This window comes from Harpia harpyja, chromosome 9 (assembly GCF_026419915.1).
Source record: "Harpia harpyja isolate bHarHar1 chromosome 9, bHarHar1 primary haplotype, whole genome shotgun sequence".
NCBI classification, from domain to species: Eukaryota; Metazoa; Chordata; class Aves; order Accipitriformes; family Accipitridae; genus Harpia; species Harpia harpyja.
In genome coordinates, this window is record NC_068948.1 from 21869482 (window position 1) to 21892929 (window position 23448).

Here is a 23448-nt window from a genome sequence, read left to right on the forward strand (position 1 = left end):
GTCTTTTGGGGGGATAGGACACCCCAGCCCCTCCCCAGCGGGTCCCTCTCCCAAGCAGTGCACATGCAGACACCCACAAGGAAAGGGGAGTGGGGGATCCCAGTTTAGCCACATCCCCAGAGCTGTGGTGCCAACAGTGCAGGGCTGGGAGCTCTCTGGGACGTGCTGAGCACCACCATGGCCATCCCCATGCCAAGGCAGGCATGGGGAAGGGGCATCAGCACACGTGGGGGGGCTCCGGCACCCCACAGGCATAGTCTGCTTTACCAAGAAAGCCAGTGAAATAAAATAACAGTGAATATTTTATTGAACATTGTTTTAATACCATATCAAAACACCTTGACTAATGAAGGAAGCTCCCCCCAAGCTCTGAACTCTTAGTTTTTTTCCCCCGTTTTTTTTAATATATAAATACAGAAAGGTTTCCCGCAGGGGCACGGCCACCAGCAGGGGAGGTCTCACCAACGAAAACGTGCCCGCCGCGCCGGGAGGGGACAGGGATGGGCTGGGGGGGGTGTCACTGCCGTGAAATGACTCCGCCTTGGCACCTCTGGCAAAGCCACCCCCGTGGCCGGAGGTGGCCAGAGGGCCATTGGGGGCCTTCCCCATACCCTCCCCAAAAGGGTTTGACTCAAAGGCGATGGAAAGAAAGAAGGGGGGCAGTTTTGGCAAGAGGAGTCCGGTGGGGGGGTGGCGGGAGGGGGCGGCGGGGATGCTGCGGCTCTCCAGTCTCTGAGTGGTTATAGCTGAGTTAAAGAGTGACCAGTCTGTAAACATCACCGGGGCAGGGAAGCTCAAATCGAAGAACACGCCAGTCAACACAAAGCTTCAGTTGTGGTTTGGGTTTTTTTTTTTTCGGTTTTCTCTTTTTTTTTTTTCTTCTTTTTTTTTCCTTTTTTTTTTTTCTTCTTTTTTTTTCCTTTTTTTTTTTTCTCATTGTAAACACTTGAAAGACAGACCCCCACGGCTCAGCAGGGGGGAGCAGTGGCCCCGCTCTCGGCGTGGGGCAGAGTCCCCGTCTCGCACTGCTGGGGCTGGGGTGGAGATCTCCAAAAGGGAGACGGGAGAGAAGAGAAAATTCCCGTTTAGTCAGTGCAAAAAAACCGAGCAGAGCCCCCGGGCGAGTCCAGGTGGGAGGTGGGGGGGTTGCCGGTGAGAAATGCTGCGTGCTCCGTTTGGCCGGCTGTCCCCCGGCAGCTTTCCCCTTTGTTTTGGGGAGAAAAGCCAAACATCATGGCAGGGTTCTGGCCAAGGGTGTCCCTGGGGCCTCCCTGGCAGGCTGAGCTCTCCTGGTGACCAGCGGCTGTGGAGGGGAGAGCAGGTCGCTCCGCTTTTCTCACACTGTCTTCTCCTGGATGTTTCTTTTTTTCATAGTCATTTAAATTAAAAAAAAAACAAACAACAAAAAAACCCCCAAACAACAAAACAAATAAAAATAATAAAATAAAATAAAAAAAATTCGCCGTTGTCCCAAGTGGATTCAAGTTTCTGGGTTTTATTTTTGTCTTCTCGAGGAATTTAAACTCAGCCCAAAACTCCAGGCGGGGCGGGGGGGGGACAGGGAGAGGAGGTACAGCAGGTATAGCAAGGTGCCCTGCAAAGGCAAAGAGAGATGATCCCAGGTGAGGAGCAGGAGCCATGGCCACCCCAATCCCACCCCATCCTACCCTCCTGGGCCAGGATTTAAAAACCCAGCACGGGAAAATTACCTCAGAACAGCCCGCCACAGGCTCACCTTAGAGAGAAGTCAGCAAGCACGCCCGGCAGGTCAATCAGAAGGATGCTCTGGGCAAGATCTGTTCACTTCAAACCATGAATCTATACAGCTGCAAAGAGGAGAGTGTGTCACCACCATGCTGCTGAGCCTCGGGTTGTCCCCGCCTGTCCCCCTGCCACCTGCCTGGCTGTGTCCCCTTGCTCCCGGTGCCCGTGCAGTACCTTTTGTGATAAATGCAGAGGCAGGGCAGCCTGGCTATCGTGTCCCCCTGCAGCAGCTCCTCCAGGCAGATCACGCACTCGCCGGCGTCCTTGGTCAGCACGTCATCTGGGAGGGGAGGCGAGGGCAGCGGTGAGACACAGTCCACCGTGGCATTCCCCTTCCCAGGATGGAGGGGAGCCCATGGCCACCTCCACGGAGGCAGCTGGGATGGGGCAGCCAAGCAGCAGCAGCACCAACAAGCACTGGCAGGAGGCTCAGGTGGAGGCACGGTGGGGAGGTGGGTCTGGGGCGGCTGCAGCCAACATACCCCCTACCCCTGGCTTCCAAAAAAGCACCCCCGAGTAGGGGGTGAGCACCACTCCCTGGTGAGTGGTCAGGAAGGAGGATGGGAGATGCAGGCATTTGCAGACCAGTGCTCAGCCCAGTAAGCCTCACTGCCAGCACAGAGGGGAGGAAGGCAGCAACCCTTCAGAGAGGCAGCCCAGGAGGACACGTCCCCTGCCCTAACTGGGCACGACACCCAGCCAGGATGGCTCCCTCCGGCACACCACACCGCGGTGAGCAACACGGGGACGGGGCTGTGTTACAAAGGGTCCCAAAGGCAAAACTGGTGGGGTCGAGCCATGCCGGGGGAGAGGAGCGGAGCAAGGACCATGAGCTGCACCGGTCCGCCGGAGCACTGCCCTCTTGGCAAGCCCAGCCAAGCCGCCTGCCCGCACAGCCTGCGGCAAGCGTCTCTCCAGCCTGCCCAGAGCCATCCCAAGCCTGCAGGACGCCGTGTCCCCGCACAGCCTGGCCGCCGGCCCTTACCGTTGTAGGAGAGGCGAGGTTTGCTCAGACACATGATAAAGTGCATTTCCATCTCGTCAGAAGCCACGGATTTGGAGCAAATGGGGCACTTGAAACCTGGAGGGAGAGCAGAGAGACAAGCCCTTAGCAAGGGGAGGAGGAGAAGAGCCCATCCTGCATCCCGGGGAGTCCCCGAGGCCATGGCGGGGCATGGCAGTGGGCAGCCCCTCACCTGCTGCCTGCATGGTGGCACACACCCCACGCAGCGCCCGCCGGGCACCTGCTCATCCTGTGCCGGCTGCCAGCAGCGCCGGCGTGGGGGACAGCCACCCGAGCCGAGCCGGCGCGCCGGTGGTCCCAGTGCCCGCCGTCACACAGAGGGCACGGAGAGTGTGCCAAGGCAGCACACACGTGGCCATCAGCTGCTGCCGGGCCTTAAAGGGCGAGGAGCAGCCTGGGGCACGCAGCACCCTGGGGCTGGTGAGCGCAGGGGCATGTCCCTGTGCCAGGACGGTGCTGTCCCCACTGCTGTACTTCAGCCCTGCATGGCTGAGCCAGAAAAGCTGCAAGGAAGGAGGTTTTTCTGTAGGGCCGCAGCAGAGGACTGCCAGGTTGGAGCCGCGAGCCCAAATTGCTGCTTTCTCCAGCTTTTTGCAGGAATGAGGTGGGTGCTTGCCCCTCTGATGCCAGCCAGCAGCCCCAGGAGCAGGGGGACCCCACAGACTGACGTCCCAGCTTGACCTTGCCTTGTCACCTGGACCTGCCTGGTGACCCAGACTCTTGGGTGAAGCTGGCCATGATGTCCAGACCCACTCTGCATCCTTGCTTGGGCATGAGGATGGGGCCCGGGTATCACACCGGTGCCACCACCTGCTCGAGCCATGCAGACCGCCACGACATCGTCCCCAGCACCACCAAGCAAGGCTGCCCCAAACCCAGGTTTCTAAGCCCCAAACTCCCAGGGATCAAATCCCCAACCAGCCCTGCAGGTCACCCACCCGGGACTCCCTGACCTCCCACTGAAGCCAGCTCGAAGCCATGCCATTTGTCACCGCCCGGTGCAGTGGGGCTCAAGCCGATGCAGCCGAACATGCACATGCCACCACCACCACCATGGGTTTGCACCAGAATATCTAGCAGTTCCCTGCCTGCAGAGAGGGAGAGGGTAATTTAAGGACCTATCTTCTAAAAGCAGATCAGGTTTGACTGCAGTGCCGCTTAAGAGCTTTCTTCATATATACGCAAAGGCTGCTCAGGAAAGAGAAAAGGAACATACACGAATTATCTAAGAATGAATCAGGTTCTTGTTTGCCACCAGATGGATGTGGCAAGGGAAATTTTTTGCTTCTTGGAAGGCAGAAAGTGCCGGTGGCTTTAACGGGAGGCAGCTCAGACCTCTGCCATGCAAACAGCCAGGATAACTGCTCAACACCTGAGCACCCTCTCATTAGCAGTGGTGATAAATGCAGATTACATCCCAGATCCCCAGATGAAAGCCTAGGATAGGGATGCTGACTCCTGCCCCGCCAGAGCGTAGTTATTTCCCAGGAGGGCACAGCAAGGATGACTGTCGTGGATGGTTGGGGACTGGCTCTAAAGGGACCTGCTAAAACAAGGAGCCCTTGAGCCCAGGGGCCCCTCCAGCAGGGTGTCAGGCTAGCCCACAGTGTGCCACTGCAGAGACACATCCCTGTCCCAGCCAGGCCAAGCCGCAGAATCTCTGCTGCGAGTCCAGCCCCATTACACCAAGCCCCGGCCAAAAGGACAGCACTGGCAGTCAAAGACTCGTGGGCAGCAGCACCAATCTGCCTTCTCCTCTCCAGCCTAATTTTACTCCTGACCGATTTATACCTTGTGGCAGCAGTGCCCATTAGCTAAAATAGTCGGGTTTTTTCTCCTCCCAAGTGTTTACCCACCTGGTGTATTTATAGAGCGGGCTCAGATAGCGTCCCAGCCTGCCTTCTGCAAGACCCAACTAGCCTCCCCCTGTGAGACACCTTTCCCATCCGCCAGCTGCCCTGGCAGCCCGCCTGCCCCTGTCCCCGGTTGAACTGATCCTGCTCGAACACCGACGGTCTGCCAGCACCGCGGGTGCTGGTCCCTACCGAGGAAGGTCTGGGGACCAGTTTCCAGCAGCAAGCCCCTGGCACAGGGCAGCTGCAAAAGACTCCCTTTGGAAAAGGGGTTTCGGCTGCAAACTCGGTGTCAGGGCAAGGCATTTACAGAGGTTAGGTACCATCCCCCATGCACCATATGGGAAGACCTCGTTTTCTCCGGTTCCCCCTTTTTCTGTGCCAATGTGTTATTTTAAACAGCTGCTCCAGATCTGCCGGCTCCGGCAGCACCCGAAGGGATCCTACAAGACGTGCAACCAGGGTAAAGGGAGAGGGCCCTGGATGACACTGCCTGGCCCACGGCTGCCAGGGCATGACTGCCGGCTGCTGGCAAAGCAGCAGAAGCCAGGGAAAGAGCAGGGTCCTTTGCAGGCTCTGGTGAGCGGCTGTTGCCGTATCTCCAGACCTCTTTGCTAGTTAGGGTAGCTTTAGCAGTTATAAATAGCCAGCACGAACACCCGTCACGCTCCTTGGTGCTCCCCAGGCAGCTGGCTGGGGGACAGGGACCCCCAGCGCCATCACGTCCCCGTGCCAAGGACATGGGGACATTGCGGAGACGGAAGGGCCCGGGCTCAAACCCCAGCATGTGCACGGTGTGCTCCAGCCACAGACGCTGGCTGCCACACAGGTCTGGAGGCTGAGCCAAGCGCAGAAGCACACACACTTTCCTGGCTCTGCATTTCACAAGATGGAGGGGGGTGGGGGGGTGGGAAAAATCATGAAAATGCAATTGCATAAATTCCTGGGTCTGAGCGGGAGTGAGGAGCTGGCATGGAAAGGCCCCCGGGGTGGGGGGCCGCCCTCCATCCCAGCTGTCGGCACAAATACTTGGCATTGCAAGAGCAACTGCTTGCATCCCCCTCCACTGCAGGCACTGGAGCCGTGGGGAGCCCACTGCCAGCAGGAAAGGGAAGACAGAGAAGGGGGTCGGGCTCCCTCACCCCTTCTCTGGATGACCCTTGGGGGAAGGCGGTGGGTGAAACACCACTGAGGCCAGGGGACAGCTGGCACCTGACAGTGGCAGGCGCCGAGCCCAGCGTCTCAGAGCATCCCTCTGCGGTTCAGGCAGGCGCTGGGGCCCGGAGCTGGTCCTGCAGATGAAAGGGCCGCTCCCCATGCATCCAGCCCCCTCCGGGCCATGGTATTTTCCACGTTCCCTGAAATCCCCATTAATTTATCCTGCCTAAGCTGCCAGCCCAAGCAATGCAGGAGATTACATTTTGACAGCTGCTCATGGAAAATTCAGGTCCCTCCCTCCTCCTCAAGCCCTTTCTGCCCTCCTCCCACATGCCTAAAAAAAAAAAAACCATGAGCGAGGAAGGGCCCAGCTATTCCTCCTCGCCTGGGCCTCCCACACCCACGGGGAGGCTAGGGGGATCTCCGAGGAAAGGCCATGGACCCTTCCTCCCTCCCAAGGCACCCAGGGCAGCTGGCTATGGATGCTCCCGCCTGCAGCACATTAAACCTGAAGCTGGCACTCTCACTGCAGGCAGAGATGTGCAGGCAGGCACCACCTCTCACCAGGAGCAAGTGAGGAAGACGAGGGTGATGCGGGAAGCGGGCTGGCCTGGAAAGGCAGGTTCAGATCCAGACCTGGACTCTTGTATCCTGCAGGAGACTTGAGAAAGCCAAGGGCTTTCCAGGGCTGTGAGACACACATTGGCAGGTGATCTCATCTCTCCGATGGCTTGGTCTAGAAACTGGGAGCAAGCAGCGCGGGTGCTCTCCGGGGGCTACTGCCCTCTGAGTATTTTTAGGAAGGTTACATGGTTAATTTTAGAGCCAGGCGAAGCAGAGCTGGGAATCTCTGAAAACCTCCAGCAGGTCCTATGCAAGCTGAGAGAGCCCCATGGTTAACCCTCACAGTGCTGAAACCACGACCACACATGCTGCTGGGGCAGCTTTGGTAGTGGCAGGAGGGTCAAGACACTTTTCCAACCCATCTGTAATCACGGCCTCAAACACAGCCGTGGCCATATCCATTAGGAATTGCTTCTGAAGCTGGGATAGGAAATTCCCATCACTTGTGTTTACAAGTGATGTCCACAGCAACCTCTGTGGTTTGGGGAAGCCACCAAGTACTACAGTGAGGTCAGCCACGCCACATCCTGGGAGTGGAAACGACTGCTCACCTCAGGGACAGGCGAGACAGCATCCACAGGAGCTGCAACCCTGTCCTTGATGGTAGGGAAAGGCATGTGCCACTTCTTCATTCACTCACCAAACCCTCTGCTAACTCGGTGTGCCTCCAGACGGATCACTTACAGGCTATGGTGCCACCAGGAGACTTGGCATCGCCCCAGCCGTAGAAGACCCTGGCTCTGTTGCTAGCAGATGGCCTAAATGCAGGGAGCAGCAGCTTCACTGCTGTGCAGCACCTCCAGCGGTGGGAGGAAGAGGCCAGTGGGGGATGACATGCCCTGAAGGCAGGGGGAAGAAGCAGCAGCCCAGGCACAAGCAAGCGGGTGCAACCCCAGCAACCCACCCCATACAGACTAGCATTCACCAAAGGGATCCCCGACTGCCCAGGGCCCTGCTACTGCAGCAGGATAAGCCAGGAGCCCTGTGTGTGGGAGCGACTACACAAACTTGCCAAAGTGTGCCTGCGAGGGACACCGTGAGCACCAGGTAGCTCAGGGGTAAGCCCCAGGCTGCCTGACGTCCATGGGAGATCCCAAAACCTCAGCTGCACAGCCCATCTCCATGTCTCCAGAGAGCATCCTGGGCACCCAGCCAAGGGAGCTGGCTTACACCAGGTGAGGATGCATGCAAGCATGAGACAAATGCAGGGAATATTTGGTCCAAGCATGCAGCTGAAGCAGAGTCCTGGTGCCTTCTCCTTGCCGAGCAAACCCTGAGCATCACAACTCCTCCCACGGCTCCCCGACATCACCAGCTGAACCGGCACCAGGTGGAAGCTGGAAGAGATGGATCATCTTTAAGAAAACCATGCTAGTGATCAGAGAAGAGGGAAAAACTGAAAGACCATGTCTATGGGCCCAGTTGGTCAAACTGAAGCAGAAGCCTGTGGGGTTGGGTGAGGCAAAGGGGCTCCAAGTCCTCCCCTTCCCTTAGCCCTCATGGGCTCCAGCACAGCCCCAGGAGGGAAGGGATCACGGAGGGGTTGTCCTCCTCGCCAGCCAAGCAAAGGAAAACTGCAGAGCCAAGATATTCAGACCCAACATTTCCAAGAGAATAAATTCCCTACTGGCTTAAAGCAGCCTCTTTTTGAAAGCGATGGTCACACAGGACAGCACATTGGAGATCGCACATGGGGTGCACAGAGCACATCTCCAGCACTTGGGCATGGCAGGGACCTGGTAGCTGAGGACCTCCCCAGGTGTTCTCTTCTGAGAGCATCACCCACTGTGGAAGTGACACTCTACCAGCCTCTGAGCGATACAGCCAGCAATGCCACCTCACACCGGGGCCAGGAGGCAGCTTACAGCTGCGCCAAGGACCCATCCCACCAAGGACCCAAAGGGAATCCCATGCTCCCTCTGCCAGCAAAGTGCTTTCATTGAGTGCCTGGAGGCCAGGGCACCCAGCAGGATCAGGCCTGAACCAACTTCCCCTTGCAGAAGGAAATGGCATCAGCTGCACAAGGCAGATGCAGAAGCCAAAGTCCAACACAGCCCGTGGCCTGCTGCCCCGGCAGGACACAAGGTGCCAGCTGAATGCCATGACAGTGCTCAGCTATTGTGCAGCACAAGGGTTGACACGAGTGGGGACACGTAGGCAGGAAGGAGTAAAGCACTTAAGCGGCCTCATTTACCGGCTCCAAAAAAGGGACATACAAGCGTCCTTCCTCCCAATTCAAGGCTGCAGGGAAGTGGAGAGAGCATAAAGGACGGGTCCAGGGTGGAAACAAGACATCCCACCTTCCTGGGGGCAGAAGGGAGGCAGGGCTGGGGGATGCCAGGAGGCCAGCCCCAGATAATCAGCCAGGCAGCAGGGTCGTGGCTGGGATGGGACATCCCTGGATGGCAGTGCTTGGGGAGAAACCCAACAGTGCAGGCTGCTGCCTCGGCAGAGAGATGGTCCTGCTCCGTCCCCATCCCACCCCACTGTTTCCCTGCTGACTGAGTCAGTTCAGCTGGCTGAGCTGGAAGAAAATAGATGTTTGTCATGTAAAGCAGCACCCCAAAAAGAAGCCACTTCTGTGCAATGTTGAAGAAAAGCTGTCCCTAGTTCACAGTGGCTCCTGGCAAAGCCCCTACGCTGCAGGTGTTTGCTGTCAGGTCAGCCACACGCCAGCCCAGGGTGGCAGAGACATGCCATGGACCACGAAGCTGGCCAAGGCCAGCACTGCCCGAATGCTCGAGGCCTTGGGTTTTGGAGACGCCTCTGCCCACTCCCACCCAACTCAAGCCATGAAGAGGAGATGCAGCAGCAAGGAAAAGGCATCAGTGCTCCAGGTGGGATGTGGGGAAGCCACTAGGGCTAGAGGGATGCAGGCCATGGAGCAGAGGGGCTGAGAAGCGTCACATCACAGCAGACCAGGGCTGGCTTGCTGCAAGCCAGGAGGCAGATTTTTTTTTTTTTAGCCAGCTGGTTTCTTATGCGGGTGGGGGGGGAGGACAGGAAGAAGGAGAACAGGTTGCAATACTGGGGCTGGGGAAAGCCGAAGAGTTGGGAAAGGGCAGGAGACATGAGAGAGGGAACCCACAGGGACATTTGCTCCAGAGCACCCAAAGCCATTGAGCCTCAGCAGACGGACACACCAAAGCCCTACAAGACACCTCCAGCACAGCCCGTGGACACCGAGAAGTGGGAGGGCAAAGAGGCCTGGCTATACAGTAGCAGGACATCCAGAGCCACCCTCTTTGCACACACATCCTCAGGGAAGATGTGCAAACAGCCTCTGCACCCCAAGCACCCCCACTGCTGTTGCTGTTTTGAGTATTGCCCCTTCCGCGGCTGCAGTTGTAATTTTTGAACAAAAGTACCTATGCTACAGGTAGAGAGCATCTCCCTCCCCAGCATCCCCAGGCTACGCCGCAGGATCAGTTCCCCCAGATCTGGATGAGAAAGGCAACCTCCCAGGGTCACCCTGCCTTCCAGCTAGTCCTAGTTTACTGCAGAAACACTCCCCCAGCTGCTGGGAACAGGCTTCATAAGGAAGAATGTGTAGCCCAAAGCTAATTTTAGCATCCCAGAGATCAGCAAAGTTAAGCAGAGGGGTCCTGGGCAATAGCCCAGTGAAGGCATTAACACCTTAGACTCCTGTCATTGGGCTGCAGGGCTTGAATTTACTGAGTTACAAGCTCATTCATGGCTCCTGCTAGTCACAAAACCGGCCTGGGGCCATCTCATAGTATGGAAGTGCTGCAGGGATGCCCTGGCGCTGCCTCCCCACCTCTCAAGGGATGCTCAGGGTTTCAAATTCACTGCCCAGAGAGGAGAGGGATCCTGCAGGCATACCTGGGAATTTCCAAAGGGTGTGCCTGCTTTTTTCCTCCCGAATATTTGTGTGAAGGAGGAAGCCCAACCGTGAGCTCTGCTGCAGGCAGCAATCATCCACAAGATGCACGGAGCCAACGGGGCAATGGGGGGGGGGTCCCAGGTGCCGAAATAAAGGAGCGCAAGGGATCCTCCAGCAGCACAGTGGGATGAGGTGACTGGGAAATCAGAGCAGAAAGGGAGAGTTGGACGCTTTGGCTCAGCAGCGGCTGGGAGGGAGCAGAGAGGCAACGTCACACGGGGACCGGCGCGGTGAGTCACTTCTGACTAAGCCATCCGTTGGGGAGGCACCCACGGAGTCCCCGCCATCGGGCTCCAGCCGCCACTGAGCTGTCAGAGGAATTCCCACTTTCGGAAAGGCTTAAGCGCAAAAGCCTGACCTGAGCCACTCCCAAACACAACCGGATCTGACCCCGTGGGGTGAAGTGGCAGCTCCCTGGCTACCTCCCTCCTGACTCCTGGGTTTTTCCAAAGCAGAAAACTCGTGCCTTGATGCTGTCCTGGCTCCGTCATGCCTCAGCTTCAGCTGATCTCGCTGGGAGGATGAAGGGACACTCCAGAGACACAAAATGACATGCCCTGGCTTCGCAATGCTGGCAGAGGGAGCACTGATCTCACCCATGTACCCACTCCTGCTGGGAAGCGATTCCATCCGGCTCCTGGGACACCTCCTCCCTGGGTATGGCATTGCAGCACCGCACAAACAACGTGGTGGAGGGTCTCCCATGGCACTTGATGCTTAGGCCGTGGTGGCAGGAGTTACTGGGGCAACTGGTTTTCATCAGCGCGAGACCCCTGGACTCCAGGGTGCGTGGGAAGGACGAAGCACTGCTTTTCAGGGTAGAGAAAGGGCAATTTTTATGTAGTGGGCAGCAAACAGAGCACAAAAGGCACACAGAGCTAGACCCACAGGCAGCGCACGGCTGGGAAATGCTTATGGCCAGTTAACACTGGTTGTTTCTGCAGAAAGACAGACACTGTTGGAAAAAAATCCTAGGGAGGAGCACACTGCAGAGCAAGCCCTAACCTCACATGCCCCTTGGGTGGTAGGAAGAGATGCACGGCAGAGAACATCTCCGTGCTCCCCAGAAGGGTCTGCAATTGCTGAGGGCTGCCCAGTGAATTCCCCAGGCTACCAGGACAGCAGGAAGGGAAAGAGTGGGGTGCAGACCTGCAGTTTGATCACACACCTCTGCTGTGCATGGTGCGCGAGGGGAGGGATGCTCAACAGCACTAAGCTGCCCAGCCAGGCAGCATCAGCTCCCCTTCTCCAGCCAGAGGCTGGGGGTTTGGAAGACACCCCCGTACCGGGGATGGGGCCACATCACACACCTCACTGTCGCTCTGGAGCAGCCCTGCCCTGTGCGTTTCGCAGCTGCCCTTGCAGCATGGAGGTGGCTGGCAGACAGAGCCAGCTTTCTGCAGCTCCAGGAGCCAAACCTCCAAAACACAAAGCACAACATTTCGGAGGAATGAACACCTCGGTGAGCGGCAGGGTCTGCCCACGCTGGATCCTGCCAGCGGAAGCAGGAGGGCCTGCCCACCGTGCAACAGGCAGGAACAACCCTGCTCGGCTGTCCCACCTTCTCTGCTCCTGCCTCCCCTTCGCTTCAACATGTGCCACCCTCAAACACCGGAAAGGCCGAGCTGTCTCGCAGCCAGCAGGCACTGGGAGCAGGAGGGAGATAGCGGGGCTGCAGATGACAAAAATCCCAGCTGTGAGATTTCAAGCTCTCCCTTCCCCAGGAGAAAGGAAAAACACCGCGGCAACACCCAGAGGAGCACAGTGTACCCCCACTTTCAGAGATGGGCAGGGCCTTGGGAAGCAGACTCCCCCCGTGAAACACTCACCCAGGACTGGCCACAGGGTGCTGCCTGCTTTGTACCTGTCTACAGGGAGCAAAAAGAAATCAAAGGCATCTACAACCACCCTCAGAAGGGTAAGATCCAGGCAAATAGCAGACTTCAAGGGCTATGAAATCAACGTTGCAATAAATAAGCGGATGGACAATAGCTTCAAAGCAGCAAGATCTGGGTGGGGATAACCCGAAATGCCGAGGCAGCTCAGGCATGGTGCTCAGCCTCACCCTGTCCCGCTCAGCACCAGCTTAACAGAAGTTGGCCCCAAAACTGATCTCAACCCATATTGACTTGACCTCCCTGCAGATGGTAATTTAAGCCATCTGGCTAGAGCCAATCCCCCCATCATTTTCCCCAGCTACAGATGTACAGGCCTTGGATGGATGGCTTGAAAGGTGGATCTAATTCCCCTGCAGCACTTCTGACGAAATGCAGCTCCATCGCCTTGTAGGGAGAGCTCCCAAATGAATTACTGCAATTACCCCGGCTGCAGGAGAAACTGCGGGTTTTCTCTCCCTGGTGACAAAGACTTCTCCAAAAAACAATCCCCAAAACACCCACCACACCAAGTTGTAGTGCAATCGTCTGGGATGCAAAGAGCAGAGCCCCCGGCACCACCCTCGAGCTGCGGAGCCGCGATCAGAGAAACAGAAACACGCAGCCATGGCAAAAGCCGAGGGAAGAATGAAGCCAGCCGCCTTTCAAGGCGGCAACAGGCAAAGAGGCATGGAGGATGTGGAAACTCCTTAATGCCAGCAGCCCCGTCCTGGGAGGAAATAAAAGGCTGGGCAGGGATGCAGGACAGGGGAAGAATCACTCGGTTCTCCTGCTTGACTGCTACTTTCCTTCTCTTGCATTGCAGGCAGCTGGCCTCTAAAAATACCCACTGTTGTCACGCCGTCCTGCCTGCTAGGGCCAGGAAACAGCTCTGAGCGGCTTTCAGTTCAATTCTTCATCTGTGCCACTGTGCTTCCCTCACCAGGACCTGTCCCAGCCCCATTTCTGTGCCTGGTAGGTGACAGTCTCAGGAACCGTGGCCATAACCTGATGCAGCCTCAACGAGTGCTCGCTGGGAATATACAGCCCTGCGAAATTTCTGCTAGCGTTGCTAAAACTAGCAAAAGGGTAAATATCTCCACTGCATCTCTCCGCTCCTGTACAAAGCGCCACAAGACCGTTGCACAAGGCGCACAGTCTCGTTTCTGTGCCGCTGATGGGAGGCCCACAGCTGCACAAGTGTGCACAAGTGCAGAAAGCCAGGAATTTCCCAAGCTAATTCAGCCTGCGCCCTCCCGAGCAGCACAACACCGCAGCTGTCCCAGGGGCCAACCTGCTGCCCATACCGGCCAGTGCAGCTCAGCTCCGTGGGGAAGGAGAGGAGAAAAGAGTCAGCTCCATCTTGGAGGTGCACTGGAGCCTCTCCAACAACAAGGCACCATCCCCACCGGCAAAATACACCTTGTACCAAACACCTCCAGCTGCCCATAGACCCGCCATTGGGGCCTGGGGAAGGACGACACCAGCACCGAGTGATGCATCTGCTCAAGCTCAGCCAGCCGCAAGTGGCACAAACCTGGCAGTGCACAGGCATGGGGACCACAGCAGGGAGCACCGATGGACTGAGCTCCATGGCGGCAGCACAGAGACCCAGCTGTGAGGACCTGCCTGCTGGCTCCCCAGCTCTTCCTGCCACCCTCCTCAAAACCCTGGGCTGTGTGGGACCCGCAGCAGGCTGGAAAGCTAAACCACACCAAGAGAAAAAGCAGGCTCTGTCCCCTGCTGCAGGCACTCCCCTCCCCTGCCCGCAGCCTGGCAGGGCAGGAAACCCACCGGCAGCCGGGGTCTGCCCACGGGAAACACAGTGCAGCGGCACAAGAAGAGGCCCCAGGCCAGCAGAGCTTCCTGCAGCTGCACCTCCCAACAGCCTCCCACCAGAAAGCACCAACCAAAAGTATTTGGCCAAGCAGCACCCGCAAGACATAGCGGGAGAATCCCTGGGTGGGGAGACCCAAGCCCCCAACAGGTTCACCCGCATTTGAAACCTGCCTGGTGGGACCAGTGAAGGTGAGACATCTAAGGCCCAACTTTAACCACTCCTGCTCTATCTGAAATAAAAAAATGGGTCTGCCACTACAGAGAGAGGCTTGTTGTACCCCGATACACAGCCACACCAGAGCAGGCAGGTAAAACACTCTGCATTGGGGCCTGCTGCTTTATAGCATCACTTGGCCACTCGTGTAAATCACTTGCGAGCTCTTACGATTTCAATTTTCAAGGGAAGCAGGAGAAAGCCAGGTCACGTTTACTCAAACCCAAGTATTTGACACATCAGGTTTCGGTGTACCAGCAGCAGAGGCAATGAGGCACGCCTCGTGGTTGCCCACCAACCGGCTGGGGTGCCACGGGACTGGTTCCTGCAGAGGGAATTCATTCAAAGAGCTCTTTGCTGCCTGTCTGATTTGTCACACAGGAGATTACATCGGAGAAAAAAAAGCTTTTCTTTTCTTTTTTTTTCCCCCCAAAGTGGGTTTTTCTCCCTCCCTGCGCTTCTCTTGAAATTAATTTTCGGCATTTAGCAGCATTTTCCCATGACTCTCCGCGGCTCCCTTGGCTGGGCGCCAGCCCTGGTACCACTCCTCCACCAAAGACGGCTGCATCTGATTGATCCTCTGGCCAGCAAATGAGAGAGAGAGAGAGAGAGAGCAGCCCTAATAGCACATTAATAAATAAGAGGAGCCTTTACGGTTATTCCAGTCACCAGAACAAACATCTCAGCAAAACAAACCAGCATGGGATAAACTTACGTCACGGGCCGGGAAGACAACCCTGGCTGGGAAGTGGGTCAGCCCAGGGAGCACGAGAGCATCATTCTCAGTATCTCTGGAGTGTATGTGTGCGGAGGGGGGAGAGGGCGCTCAGCTCCCCTGCGCTGATTTATGCACAGGTCTAGAGATGAACGAGCCCAGCCAAGCCAGTTAGCACACACAGCAATTAGTGCCTCACTCCTGGGCAAGGCGGCCCAGAGATTTCGGAGGGCACTGGAGTGGCAAGGCAGCGCAGCGACAGCCTGCGCTAGCTCTCGCTGCAGAGACTGAAGATAACTGCCACCGCCAGCTTCTCACGCACAACGCCAACGTTGACACACTTAAACTTCATCTCCAGGCTGCGGGTCTGGCATGCATTAAAGCTGCCTTCGAGTCTCCCATCTTCTGGTATTCGGTGCTGCTGCCTCTTCCCCTGGCCCTGGGTGTATGCTGTCCTGCAGCCAGCTCGGAGAAGGCAGAACTGGAAGAGCAACCCCTCCAGACCCCAAGGGTCCAACAGCTGAATATCACAAGCCTGGGGAGTCATCAGGACCGTTCCCGAATGATCCACAGGCCTGACAACGCTGCGGGTGCCTGACCTGGCTGCCAGGCAGTCACCAGCACGAAACCCACAAAAAGACGGTTTGAGGACAGTCTCCTTTGAAAATTGCCACTAGCAAAACCAGACTCACAACAGCAAGTTCCTGCAGACCTTGGGGTGCCCTTCCCCTGGCCTAGCCCCTGTAAGGGGGGAGGGGAGCACACATGATGTCTGCACGTTGAAAAGTTGGTGGCAGGAAAGTCAGGGCTGAAAGTGGACTCCCTCCAGCAGCTCGCTGGCTCGCCAGCTAGAATTAGGCCTTCTGATTTTGGTGTAGAGACCGCAATGGCAGGACTGGCTCAGGAGTGAGGATTGCCAAGCACCGGCGAGAAAAAGCTCGGTACTTGAAGCTGTCAGAGCGCAGCAAGGATACACCACAGACATGCCTCTTCCCAGCTGGGCAGAGACCGGGGCTGCCCAATGTGCATGTTCACACACACCTTCACCTCATCCTCCAACACATCCTTTCACATCCCTGACTCCAGAGCCAGATCAAAGAGCGCTTCCAGCTCGATTCACTCTCTAACCCTGTCTGGAGAAGGACCCAGCCCAGTACCCTGGCTGCCACCTCCGCACCGGACACCCTTCTCCCCCAGGCTGGGCCCTCCTGCTCTGGGCAAGGCGCTGCTGAGAACGCAGCAGCTCACTTGGCAAAGAAGGCCTCCCGACCTTGCTGCTGCCAGCATCCAGGACAAACAGCTTGTTTTGTCAGTGCATGGAAAGCCTGCGACACTCCTGATGGCACCATACAGAAGGATGAGTTAGGTGTTTCCTTGGGCTAGCCAGCACACAAGGAGATATGGATTTACGGGTGCTTCAAACACTCAAGGGCTTTGGGTGATGAGGGGGATTTCCAGATAAACTTTAAGCTACTTACAGCCTCTGCAAACTCTCCGAGATCCTCTGATGAAGATGAGTAACACGAGTGATACTAAGAGAACCATACAAAGCTGGAGACAGGCGGCACTAAACCACATGTCTCCGTTTTCTCCCTTCTTCCTGCTAGCCTTGGCTTTGCTGAGAAGTCCTAATTGGTCATGAAGCTACAGAGACAGGGTCAAGTGCTACAAACATACTCCCAAGTTGCAAAAGATGTTTTGTCATCTTCCACCCCCATAGGTCAGGAAGCAGATCTCAGAAACCCTGGGCAGCCAGGGAAATCCCAGAGCATTTTCAGGTGGAGCTGGAGCAGTTACGTCGCTCACGTGGATGGCGGACACGCCTGGGAAAATCCGTCAGGAAACAGGATCCACTGAAACAGGGAGGTGCTGTCCCCTTGGAGAGAGTGACGAGGTCCACCTCAGAGGTCAGAGCCCCCTCGCTCACCCTGTTTGAAAGATGCATTTAGGCTTTGCTATTTGTAAGAGCAGCAGCGCTCCTCCCCTGGCCTTGGAAGGGCTAGAGGCCATCAGTACGTAACTACTCTTTCTGTCCCTGCACCGCAGCAGCCGTGGCAAAGCACAGAGGGATTCGGTCGGCAGCGGGCTCTTCTCAATGACCGTCATGATGCACAGCACCCTACAGTGATGCTGCAGCACATGCTGGCCCTGGGGACCGCTTTGTAACCTCCCTCTGCACAGGCTTCCCAGTACAGCCCTCCTCTCTCCCTTCCCGGACACGCCTGGCTCTTCCACAAGCCTTTGACTGCAGAGAAGGGAAGGAATGACACTAGCCAGGGAAAAAGAAACTCAGCATGCCCCAGCTCACTCCTCGGGGTCCCTGCTGAGGGGACAGATGAGCCACGAAGCAGCTGGAGAGGTGCACAAAATCAGCATCGCAGATAAAGGGAGTGACGAGGCACCAAGCCTATCTGCGTGCTCCTGTTATCACGGACATGCTGCCGCAGCGACAGCACCTTATCGCTGGCGTTAAGCCAGGGCTCCTCACTGTCCCACTGAGGTCCCCGCAGAGCCCAGGTTGCACTTTGAGGCTCCTGGCTCTTCCCCCAAACCCAAGAACTCCTGGAAGAACAAGCCCATGAACACAACCTTCCCCACGTGCCAAGATCAGCACTGTCCAGGTCTCCAGCCTGTGCAGAGGCAGGAGGAAAGGGCAGGCAGGGCAAGGATCCACTCTCCAGACCTGTTAGCCACAGAATTTGGGGGACTCCTCTCCTTGCAGCAGTACAGCAACTTGGGCAGATCCCCAAGACCCCCAGGCACACGTCCTCCTGAGTGGGTTCAGTGTGTCGGTGGGTCCCCTCATCCCCACCCTCAAGACATCCTTCAAAAGGAGCAGGGACAGTCACAAGCAGCAATGGCAAAGCTCCTCTCCATTTACCGGAGCGCTGCTGCTTCAGCACTTTCCAGTGGCTAATGGAGTGGCTCAGTGAGGAGCGGGTTGATGGGGAGGCAGCGGGGAAGAAGCGAGTAGCCCTGCTGTATGTTAACCAGCTGCAATGGGAGATCAGCAGGAATTTTAGCAACCTTGAGGTGGCTTGCTTCCCCTTCCTCTCCGTCTCCAAGTCCTCCATTAACAGCTTACACTGAGAAGAAGAACGCGAAAGTTTAATGAGCTCCGACAAGTTTTCAGAATGCTTTTTAAGCATCCACTGCTCCTTTTGCTATTAATTAGCAATGAGGAAGAACCACCACCGGGAGAGGCTTCAGCACAGACCGAACGACTCTTGCTGCTGCCCGCGCACGCTTCGGCACAGCTCAAATGCTCTCAGAGGGCCCCAAAAGAGGCACCAGAGAAACCCAGTTCTTGCAGCGCTTCCCACAGCTCACGCTGCAATCTTCCAAGGGCACCAGCTTTAACTTAGCATCACACTAACTTGCTTGAGCGGCTGGAAAAAGCTTACTCCATTTTGCAGCTGGTTTATTTTTATGAACAGGTTTTTGCCTCTCAGTGCTGCAGTTTGAGAACTATCATTTAATGTAACTGATAGTCTCTGACCGACCACCTCTACGTACAGATTAGCTGTGGGGGGGGGATTCTGAAATGAAACCCTCCTTGCTCCAAGACCAGGTGCAGCAGAAGGCCCCATGGCACTCATTCGCACAGAGGCTTGTGGAATACCTGGAAGGATGCTGCGCCTTAGTCTCTCTGTTTAAAAACCAGAGTAGCGGCACAGTCTGCGCAAGGTCACAGACCAAGAAAGTTTGCAGAAGCGCTGGGTCTCATTGCCGGCACCCCATGCCAGCCAGCCCTCCCTATCTGCCAGGGAGGACTGCAAGTGCCTGGCTTATCCAGATCAATAGGAACCTGGCCTGGGGCATTCCGCCACTGAGGATGTAAGGCAAGACATACAGCTTTGATTTAACTGAGAAGAGCAGCCCCCGGAGACTGGGTAAAGAGGAAACATCCCAAGATGGAAGTAGGAAAATGGGCCCCGCGAGCCTCATTTTGCACTTTGTTCTTGTCCACTGGTTCAGTTTCAAGCCTTCCTGAAAATGAGGCATTGTCCCAAGGCATATTACGAAATTCCCAGACCACGTCATGCAAGGAGAACACTGACAGCCTTTGCAAGGGGGCTGGGTGGGAGAGAAATCCCAGACTATTCCAGGAAACGCAAGGAGACATCCCTGAAATGACTTCCCCTCTAGCCAGAAGGGGAAGGGAGGACCTCCCACCTCGCTCCCTGTACCCAGCCAAAACTAGGTCAGTGACACAGCCCTGCGCGCAGCCAGGGCTCCTCTCCAGACACCAGGACACACGGAGGGGTCCAGCCAGAAGGGTGAGGATGGGGGCAACCTTGCCCCCTCCCTTCGCCTGACATGTTTCCTGCAAGAGAACCCAGCCTGCTCCCCAGCCCTGTTAAAGAGGCAGGCAGTTCCTCCTTTGCTTCCTCTCTGGCACCACAACGGTGCCAGCTGGCTTGAATGAGAAAACCTGCTTTGGCCTCTCCCCGGCCCTTTATCAGACGAAACAAGGGAAAAAGATTCCCACACCTCGCTTTCAAAGGCTGCCTCTGCCCCTTTCCCAGTTTCTAAGGCATGGGAACCACTGTACCTGACCGGCGCTCCCCAAACCCCTTCAGAAGAGGCACGAGGAGCTCAGCCACATCTTCAAAACCAAGGGCTCAAGCTACAGCACTCTCAGACCACTTTCCCCCAAGTCGGGGGGGGGGGGGGGGCGTGGGGGGCAGGGGGTGCCACATCCACTGCTTCGCACCCCAGAGCCAAAACACCTCCCTTTTCAGAAGCCTCCTCCCTCCACAGCCCCTTCCTCCCTTGACCTTGATGCAGATGCCAGCCCCAGTGCTCACCCACCTGTCCACGCCAGGGAGAGGATGGGGGGGTCCTTCATTCGGGCTTGGCACGATGGGGCTTGACCGGCCGGCCAAGCAGGAGGCAGCCCCCCACCGCCCCCTCACCCCTCGCTGGGCGAACCGTACCCACCGAGGGAAGGGAAACCGGGGGAAGACTCCGGGGAGCCGGCACTCACCGCTGTGCGAGCTGAACCACCGCGGCGCGATGTGGAGGGGCAGCGCGTCGGCCAGCGAGGCCCTGGCGCCCAGGTACAGCATCCCGTCTCTATGGTGACCGCCTCCCGTCTCCTGGTAACCGTTGCCATGGGCGTACGTGGAGTCGGAGCCCGGACCGCCGCCGCCGCCGCCACCCGGGGCCCGCTCGGCCTCCCCCGCCGCCCGCGCCGCCGCCGCGTACAACCCGAAGGGGACGGCGCCGGCCGCTGCGGGGTCCATACCCATCCCGGCCACCGAACTGACGGAGCGGCTGCGCAGCCCCATGGCTCCGCCGCCGCCGCCCGCCCGGTAATGGCCGAAGGGGGGCGGCCCGCCCCCCCCTCCTCCCGGCGGCGGCACGGCGCTGTCATCCGTCGACACCCCCGGGAAGGGGCCCCGCGAACGGGCCGCCGTGCTCTGCTTGCCCCCCATATGGGCGCCGCCGGGCCGGAGGGAGCCGAGCGACAGCCCCCCGCGGGGAACGGGGCCGCGCCGCCCCCGCCGGGAGGCGAGAGGGGGCGGAAGGAAGCGGGGGGGGCGCGGGGAGCTACGGGCGAAAACCCATCCCCGCCCCAGGCATCCTTCCCCCGCCGGGCCCGCAGGGGCGAGGGCGCCCCGAGTCCGCCGCCGCCGCCGTCACCCCCGGCGGGGGCCGCCGAGGGCTCCGGGGCCGCGGAGGGGGGGGGGGGGGAACGGGATGGCGGGGGAGGGGAGGGGAGGGGGGGGGGTGGACGCCGGCCGGGTCGCTCCGCCCGCCTCGCTCCTGCCCGGGGCGCGGCCGGCAGCCGGGCGACGATCAGCTGCGGCCCATGGGGCGGCGGGGGCGGCGGGGGCGGCGCGCCCCGCTCCACTCCGCTGCGCTGCGCCGGGCACGGCCTCGCTGCCGGCCGCCGCCAGCCGCCTGGGTGCTCGGCGCCGCGCCGGAGACAATAGAGGCCGGCAGCACGCATGCTCCCGCCCCCGGCCCCCCCGGCCCGCCGCCCTTAACCCCTGAGCTGCTGCCGCCCGCCGCGGCCCGGGCCTGCGCTCGTTGCCGCGGCCTGCGGGTCACGGAGACGCCGCTGCCCGGGTGGGCGCTGCCCCGCGTAGCACAGGCCTCGACCCCCCCCCCCCCCCCCCATCCCGCCCCGCAAGGGCCTGCAGCGGGGCCGTAAGCGCCCGGAGGCCGCCGCAGCGAGCCCCTCCAGGGAGGCCTGGCCCACGCGGGCCCCGCTGCGCTGCCCGGGCCGTGAGGCCCTGCCGGCTGCTCGGGACGCTCTGCCCCCGGTTCACCAGGGGGTTGGGGGGGTGTGTGGGGGGGGTGGGTGTAAGGGCAGGACTACACTTCCCAGCTGCCTCCGCGCAGTGTCCCCCTCGTGCGCAGGCGCGCTGCCGCCGGCTCCTCCCCTGGCCCGCCGGCGTCGGGGGTTGCTGGGGCGGCCCAAGATGGCGGCGCGCTGGAGCAGCGAGAATGTGGTGGTGGAGTTCCGCGACGCCCAGGTCGGGGGGGGGGGGGGCGGCTGCCGCTCTGACCGGCCCTCGGGGGGCCGTCCCGGCCGGGCCGGGCCGGGCCGGGCCGGGCCGGGCCGGGCCGGGCCGGGCCGGGCCGGGCCGTTCTCGTGAGGAGCGGGAGGGGTTCCCGGCCCGGGCGGGCTCGGCGGCCCCGCGGGGCCTTTCGCCGGCTGCGGACGGGGCTGAGCCGGTGTCGGAGCCGTATGCGCGGAGATAACGCCTTAATTCACGAGGCGCTTTATTTCTAATCTTAATTAGATCTTGGATTGGATATTTTTTTAAGTATATTGGCAGACCTGATAGAAGTCATTACCACTTCCTACGCATCTTTCCTCATTTTTCGTCTGAGACCATTATAGCTACTTTCTCAGCTGCGATATAAATTGTTGGGTATTCCTCGATTAGCAGGAAAAGCGGATTATGTTTTTTTATAAATAGCAAAAAGGTCAGCTTTTGTTTTGAAGTTGCTGGTTACAGGAGAATTCCTCTCAGAGCTTGCTTACGTGCTTTCTTAGAAGCCGTTCTAAGAAACGTGTCTTTTCTTAGGATGGTGGCCATTGCTTAGCAAAGCTGGATATGGTGGGTGAACTATGAGCTACTTCAGCAGGAAATCCAGAAAAGTTAAAAAAAAAAAAAAAGGTCTGCAAACTCTCTCATCTTCTAGTTTGTCCTCTTGTGCTGGAGCAATGTCAGCTCTGCGTTCACCATTGCGAATAGGGGCATTGAATCCTGTGTGCTATATCCAGCCTGTCCTCTGCAAACTCACAACGCTTTTCGCTTTTATACCTCAAAAGCTTTATATTGGTTTTATTTTCCTCCTGGAAAAAATGTTAAAGCAGCCTTGTCTGCTGCTGAAGATTTGCTCTCGGGAAACTGGTAATGAGATACGAAGGTATGTCTTCCTAGAGCACAGATTCAAATTGCATCTGGCTCAGGAGATATGTGGCCTTATGATTTGATTGCTTATTCATAATGGCTGGTGTGTGGGAGCAGAGAGGGAAGAGGACAGGTGTTTCCATCCCCTTCTGCAGCAGTGGGTTTCAATCTCACTGTTGTGCAGGCGTATACCTTAATAGAGAGGTTAACCACTGGTATTTCGGTCCTTTGGTGTACTCTGGTGTGATCTTTCTAGAGCCATTCTGACCTGCCTGCTTTCGTACGAAACCAGAGAGCTTCAGTGGCTGGGGCTGCTAGACTACTGCTTCAAGCTAAACTCATTTATATATTTGTACTTGAGCTTTTTTTAGGAGCCTGCACAAACATTTTTGCAGATGGGAAACCCGAGCTTGAGAAATTGAAACACCTTGGCTGTAATCATCCTGTATTAGGCTTGAGCTCTGACTGTAGGCCACGCTATCTCCAAAATCCCTATCCCAAAACCAACTTAAATGGAAACAAGAGTCAAAAGAGTGGGCAGCTATTGCATTTATAGTGTGTACATGTCTGGAAGCACTGCAGCTGTGTTTGTTCGTCATGCCAGAGTGTGTCATGTGAAAACTACAGCAACCAACCTGTAATGCTTCAGAAAATATCTGGGTAGTTTGGGGCCAGTTTTGCCTACAAGTGTCATCTTTCTGTAAAGCTGACAGAGATGGCAGTCTCTGTACTCTTCTGGTTTAGACGTGACCCACAGGCTCTTGTCAGGCTGTCCATGCTATCAAAAGGAGAGTAAAGCTCACCACGTCCAATGGTGAAATAGCACCATTTGTAGCAACTCAGCGCGTAGATGGGAAGTTAGGTACGCAGGGAACTGGTATTTCTTGCTAAGAGTTTGCAGCTCTTGAAAACCAGTATAGCCTTGGCAAATCGGGTTGGCCTGTTGCCTTTCAGGTGGAGAGAATGAAGCTAGATTCAAAACTAATGGAAGTTCAGACATGAAGAGGTGTTTTCCTTGGCTTGCCTAGCAGAAATCAAGTGAGATGCCAAAGTAGACATTTGAAGTCTGAGAAGATGCTGCCTGGGCTGTGGGCTCAGAGCTG

The 23448-nt window shown here is 57.6% G+C and overlaps 2 protein-coding genes across 8 annotated transcripts in view; one reads left to right on the plus strand and one right to left on the minus strand.

Annotated features, from left to right (window-relative positions):
- Positions 1-284: 284 nt before the first annotated feature.
- Positions 285-20633, minus strand: ZNRF1 (zinc and ring finger 1). The gene is made up of 5 exons (XM_052797594.1): positions 19960-20633; positions 2750-2845; positions 1939-2044; positions 1736-1826; positions 285-1594 (listed from the first exon to the last, which is right to left on the minus strand). The coding sequence occupies exons 1-4, from the start codon at positions 20408-20410 to the stop codon at positions 1769-1771; spliced, it is 711 nt and encodes a 236-aa protein (XP_052653554.1). The 5' UTR covers positions 20411-20633; the 3' UTR covers positions 285-1594; positions 1736-1768.
- A 743-nt stretch (positions 20634-21376) lies between these two features.
- The window catches only part of WDR59 (WD repeat domain 59), a 50337-nt gene continuing 48265 nt past the window's right edge, over positions 21377-23448 (plus strand). For all 7 annotated transcript variants that reach the window (XR_008236730.1, XR_008236731.1, XM_052797587.1 and 4 more), the window contains exon 1: positions 21377-21457. Coding sequence is in view for 5 of the 7 variants with exons in the window: in XM_052797587.1 (XP_052653547.1) it covers positions 21404-21457 (54 nt within the window). In the remaining 2 variants the exon portion in view is untranslated. The remainder of the gene's footprint in view (positions 21458-23448) is intronic.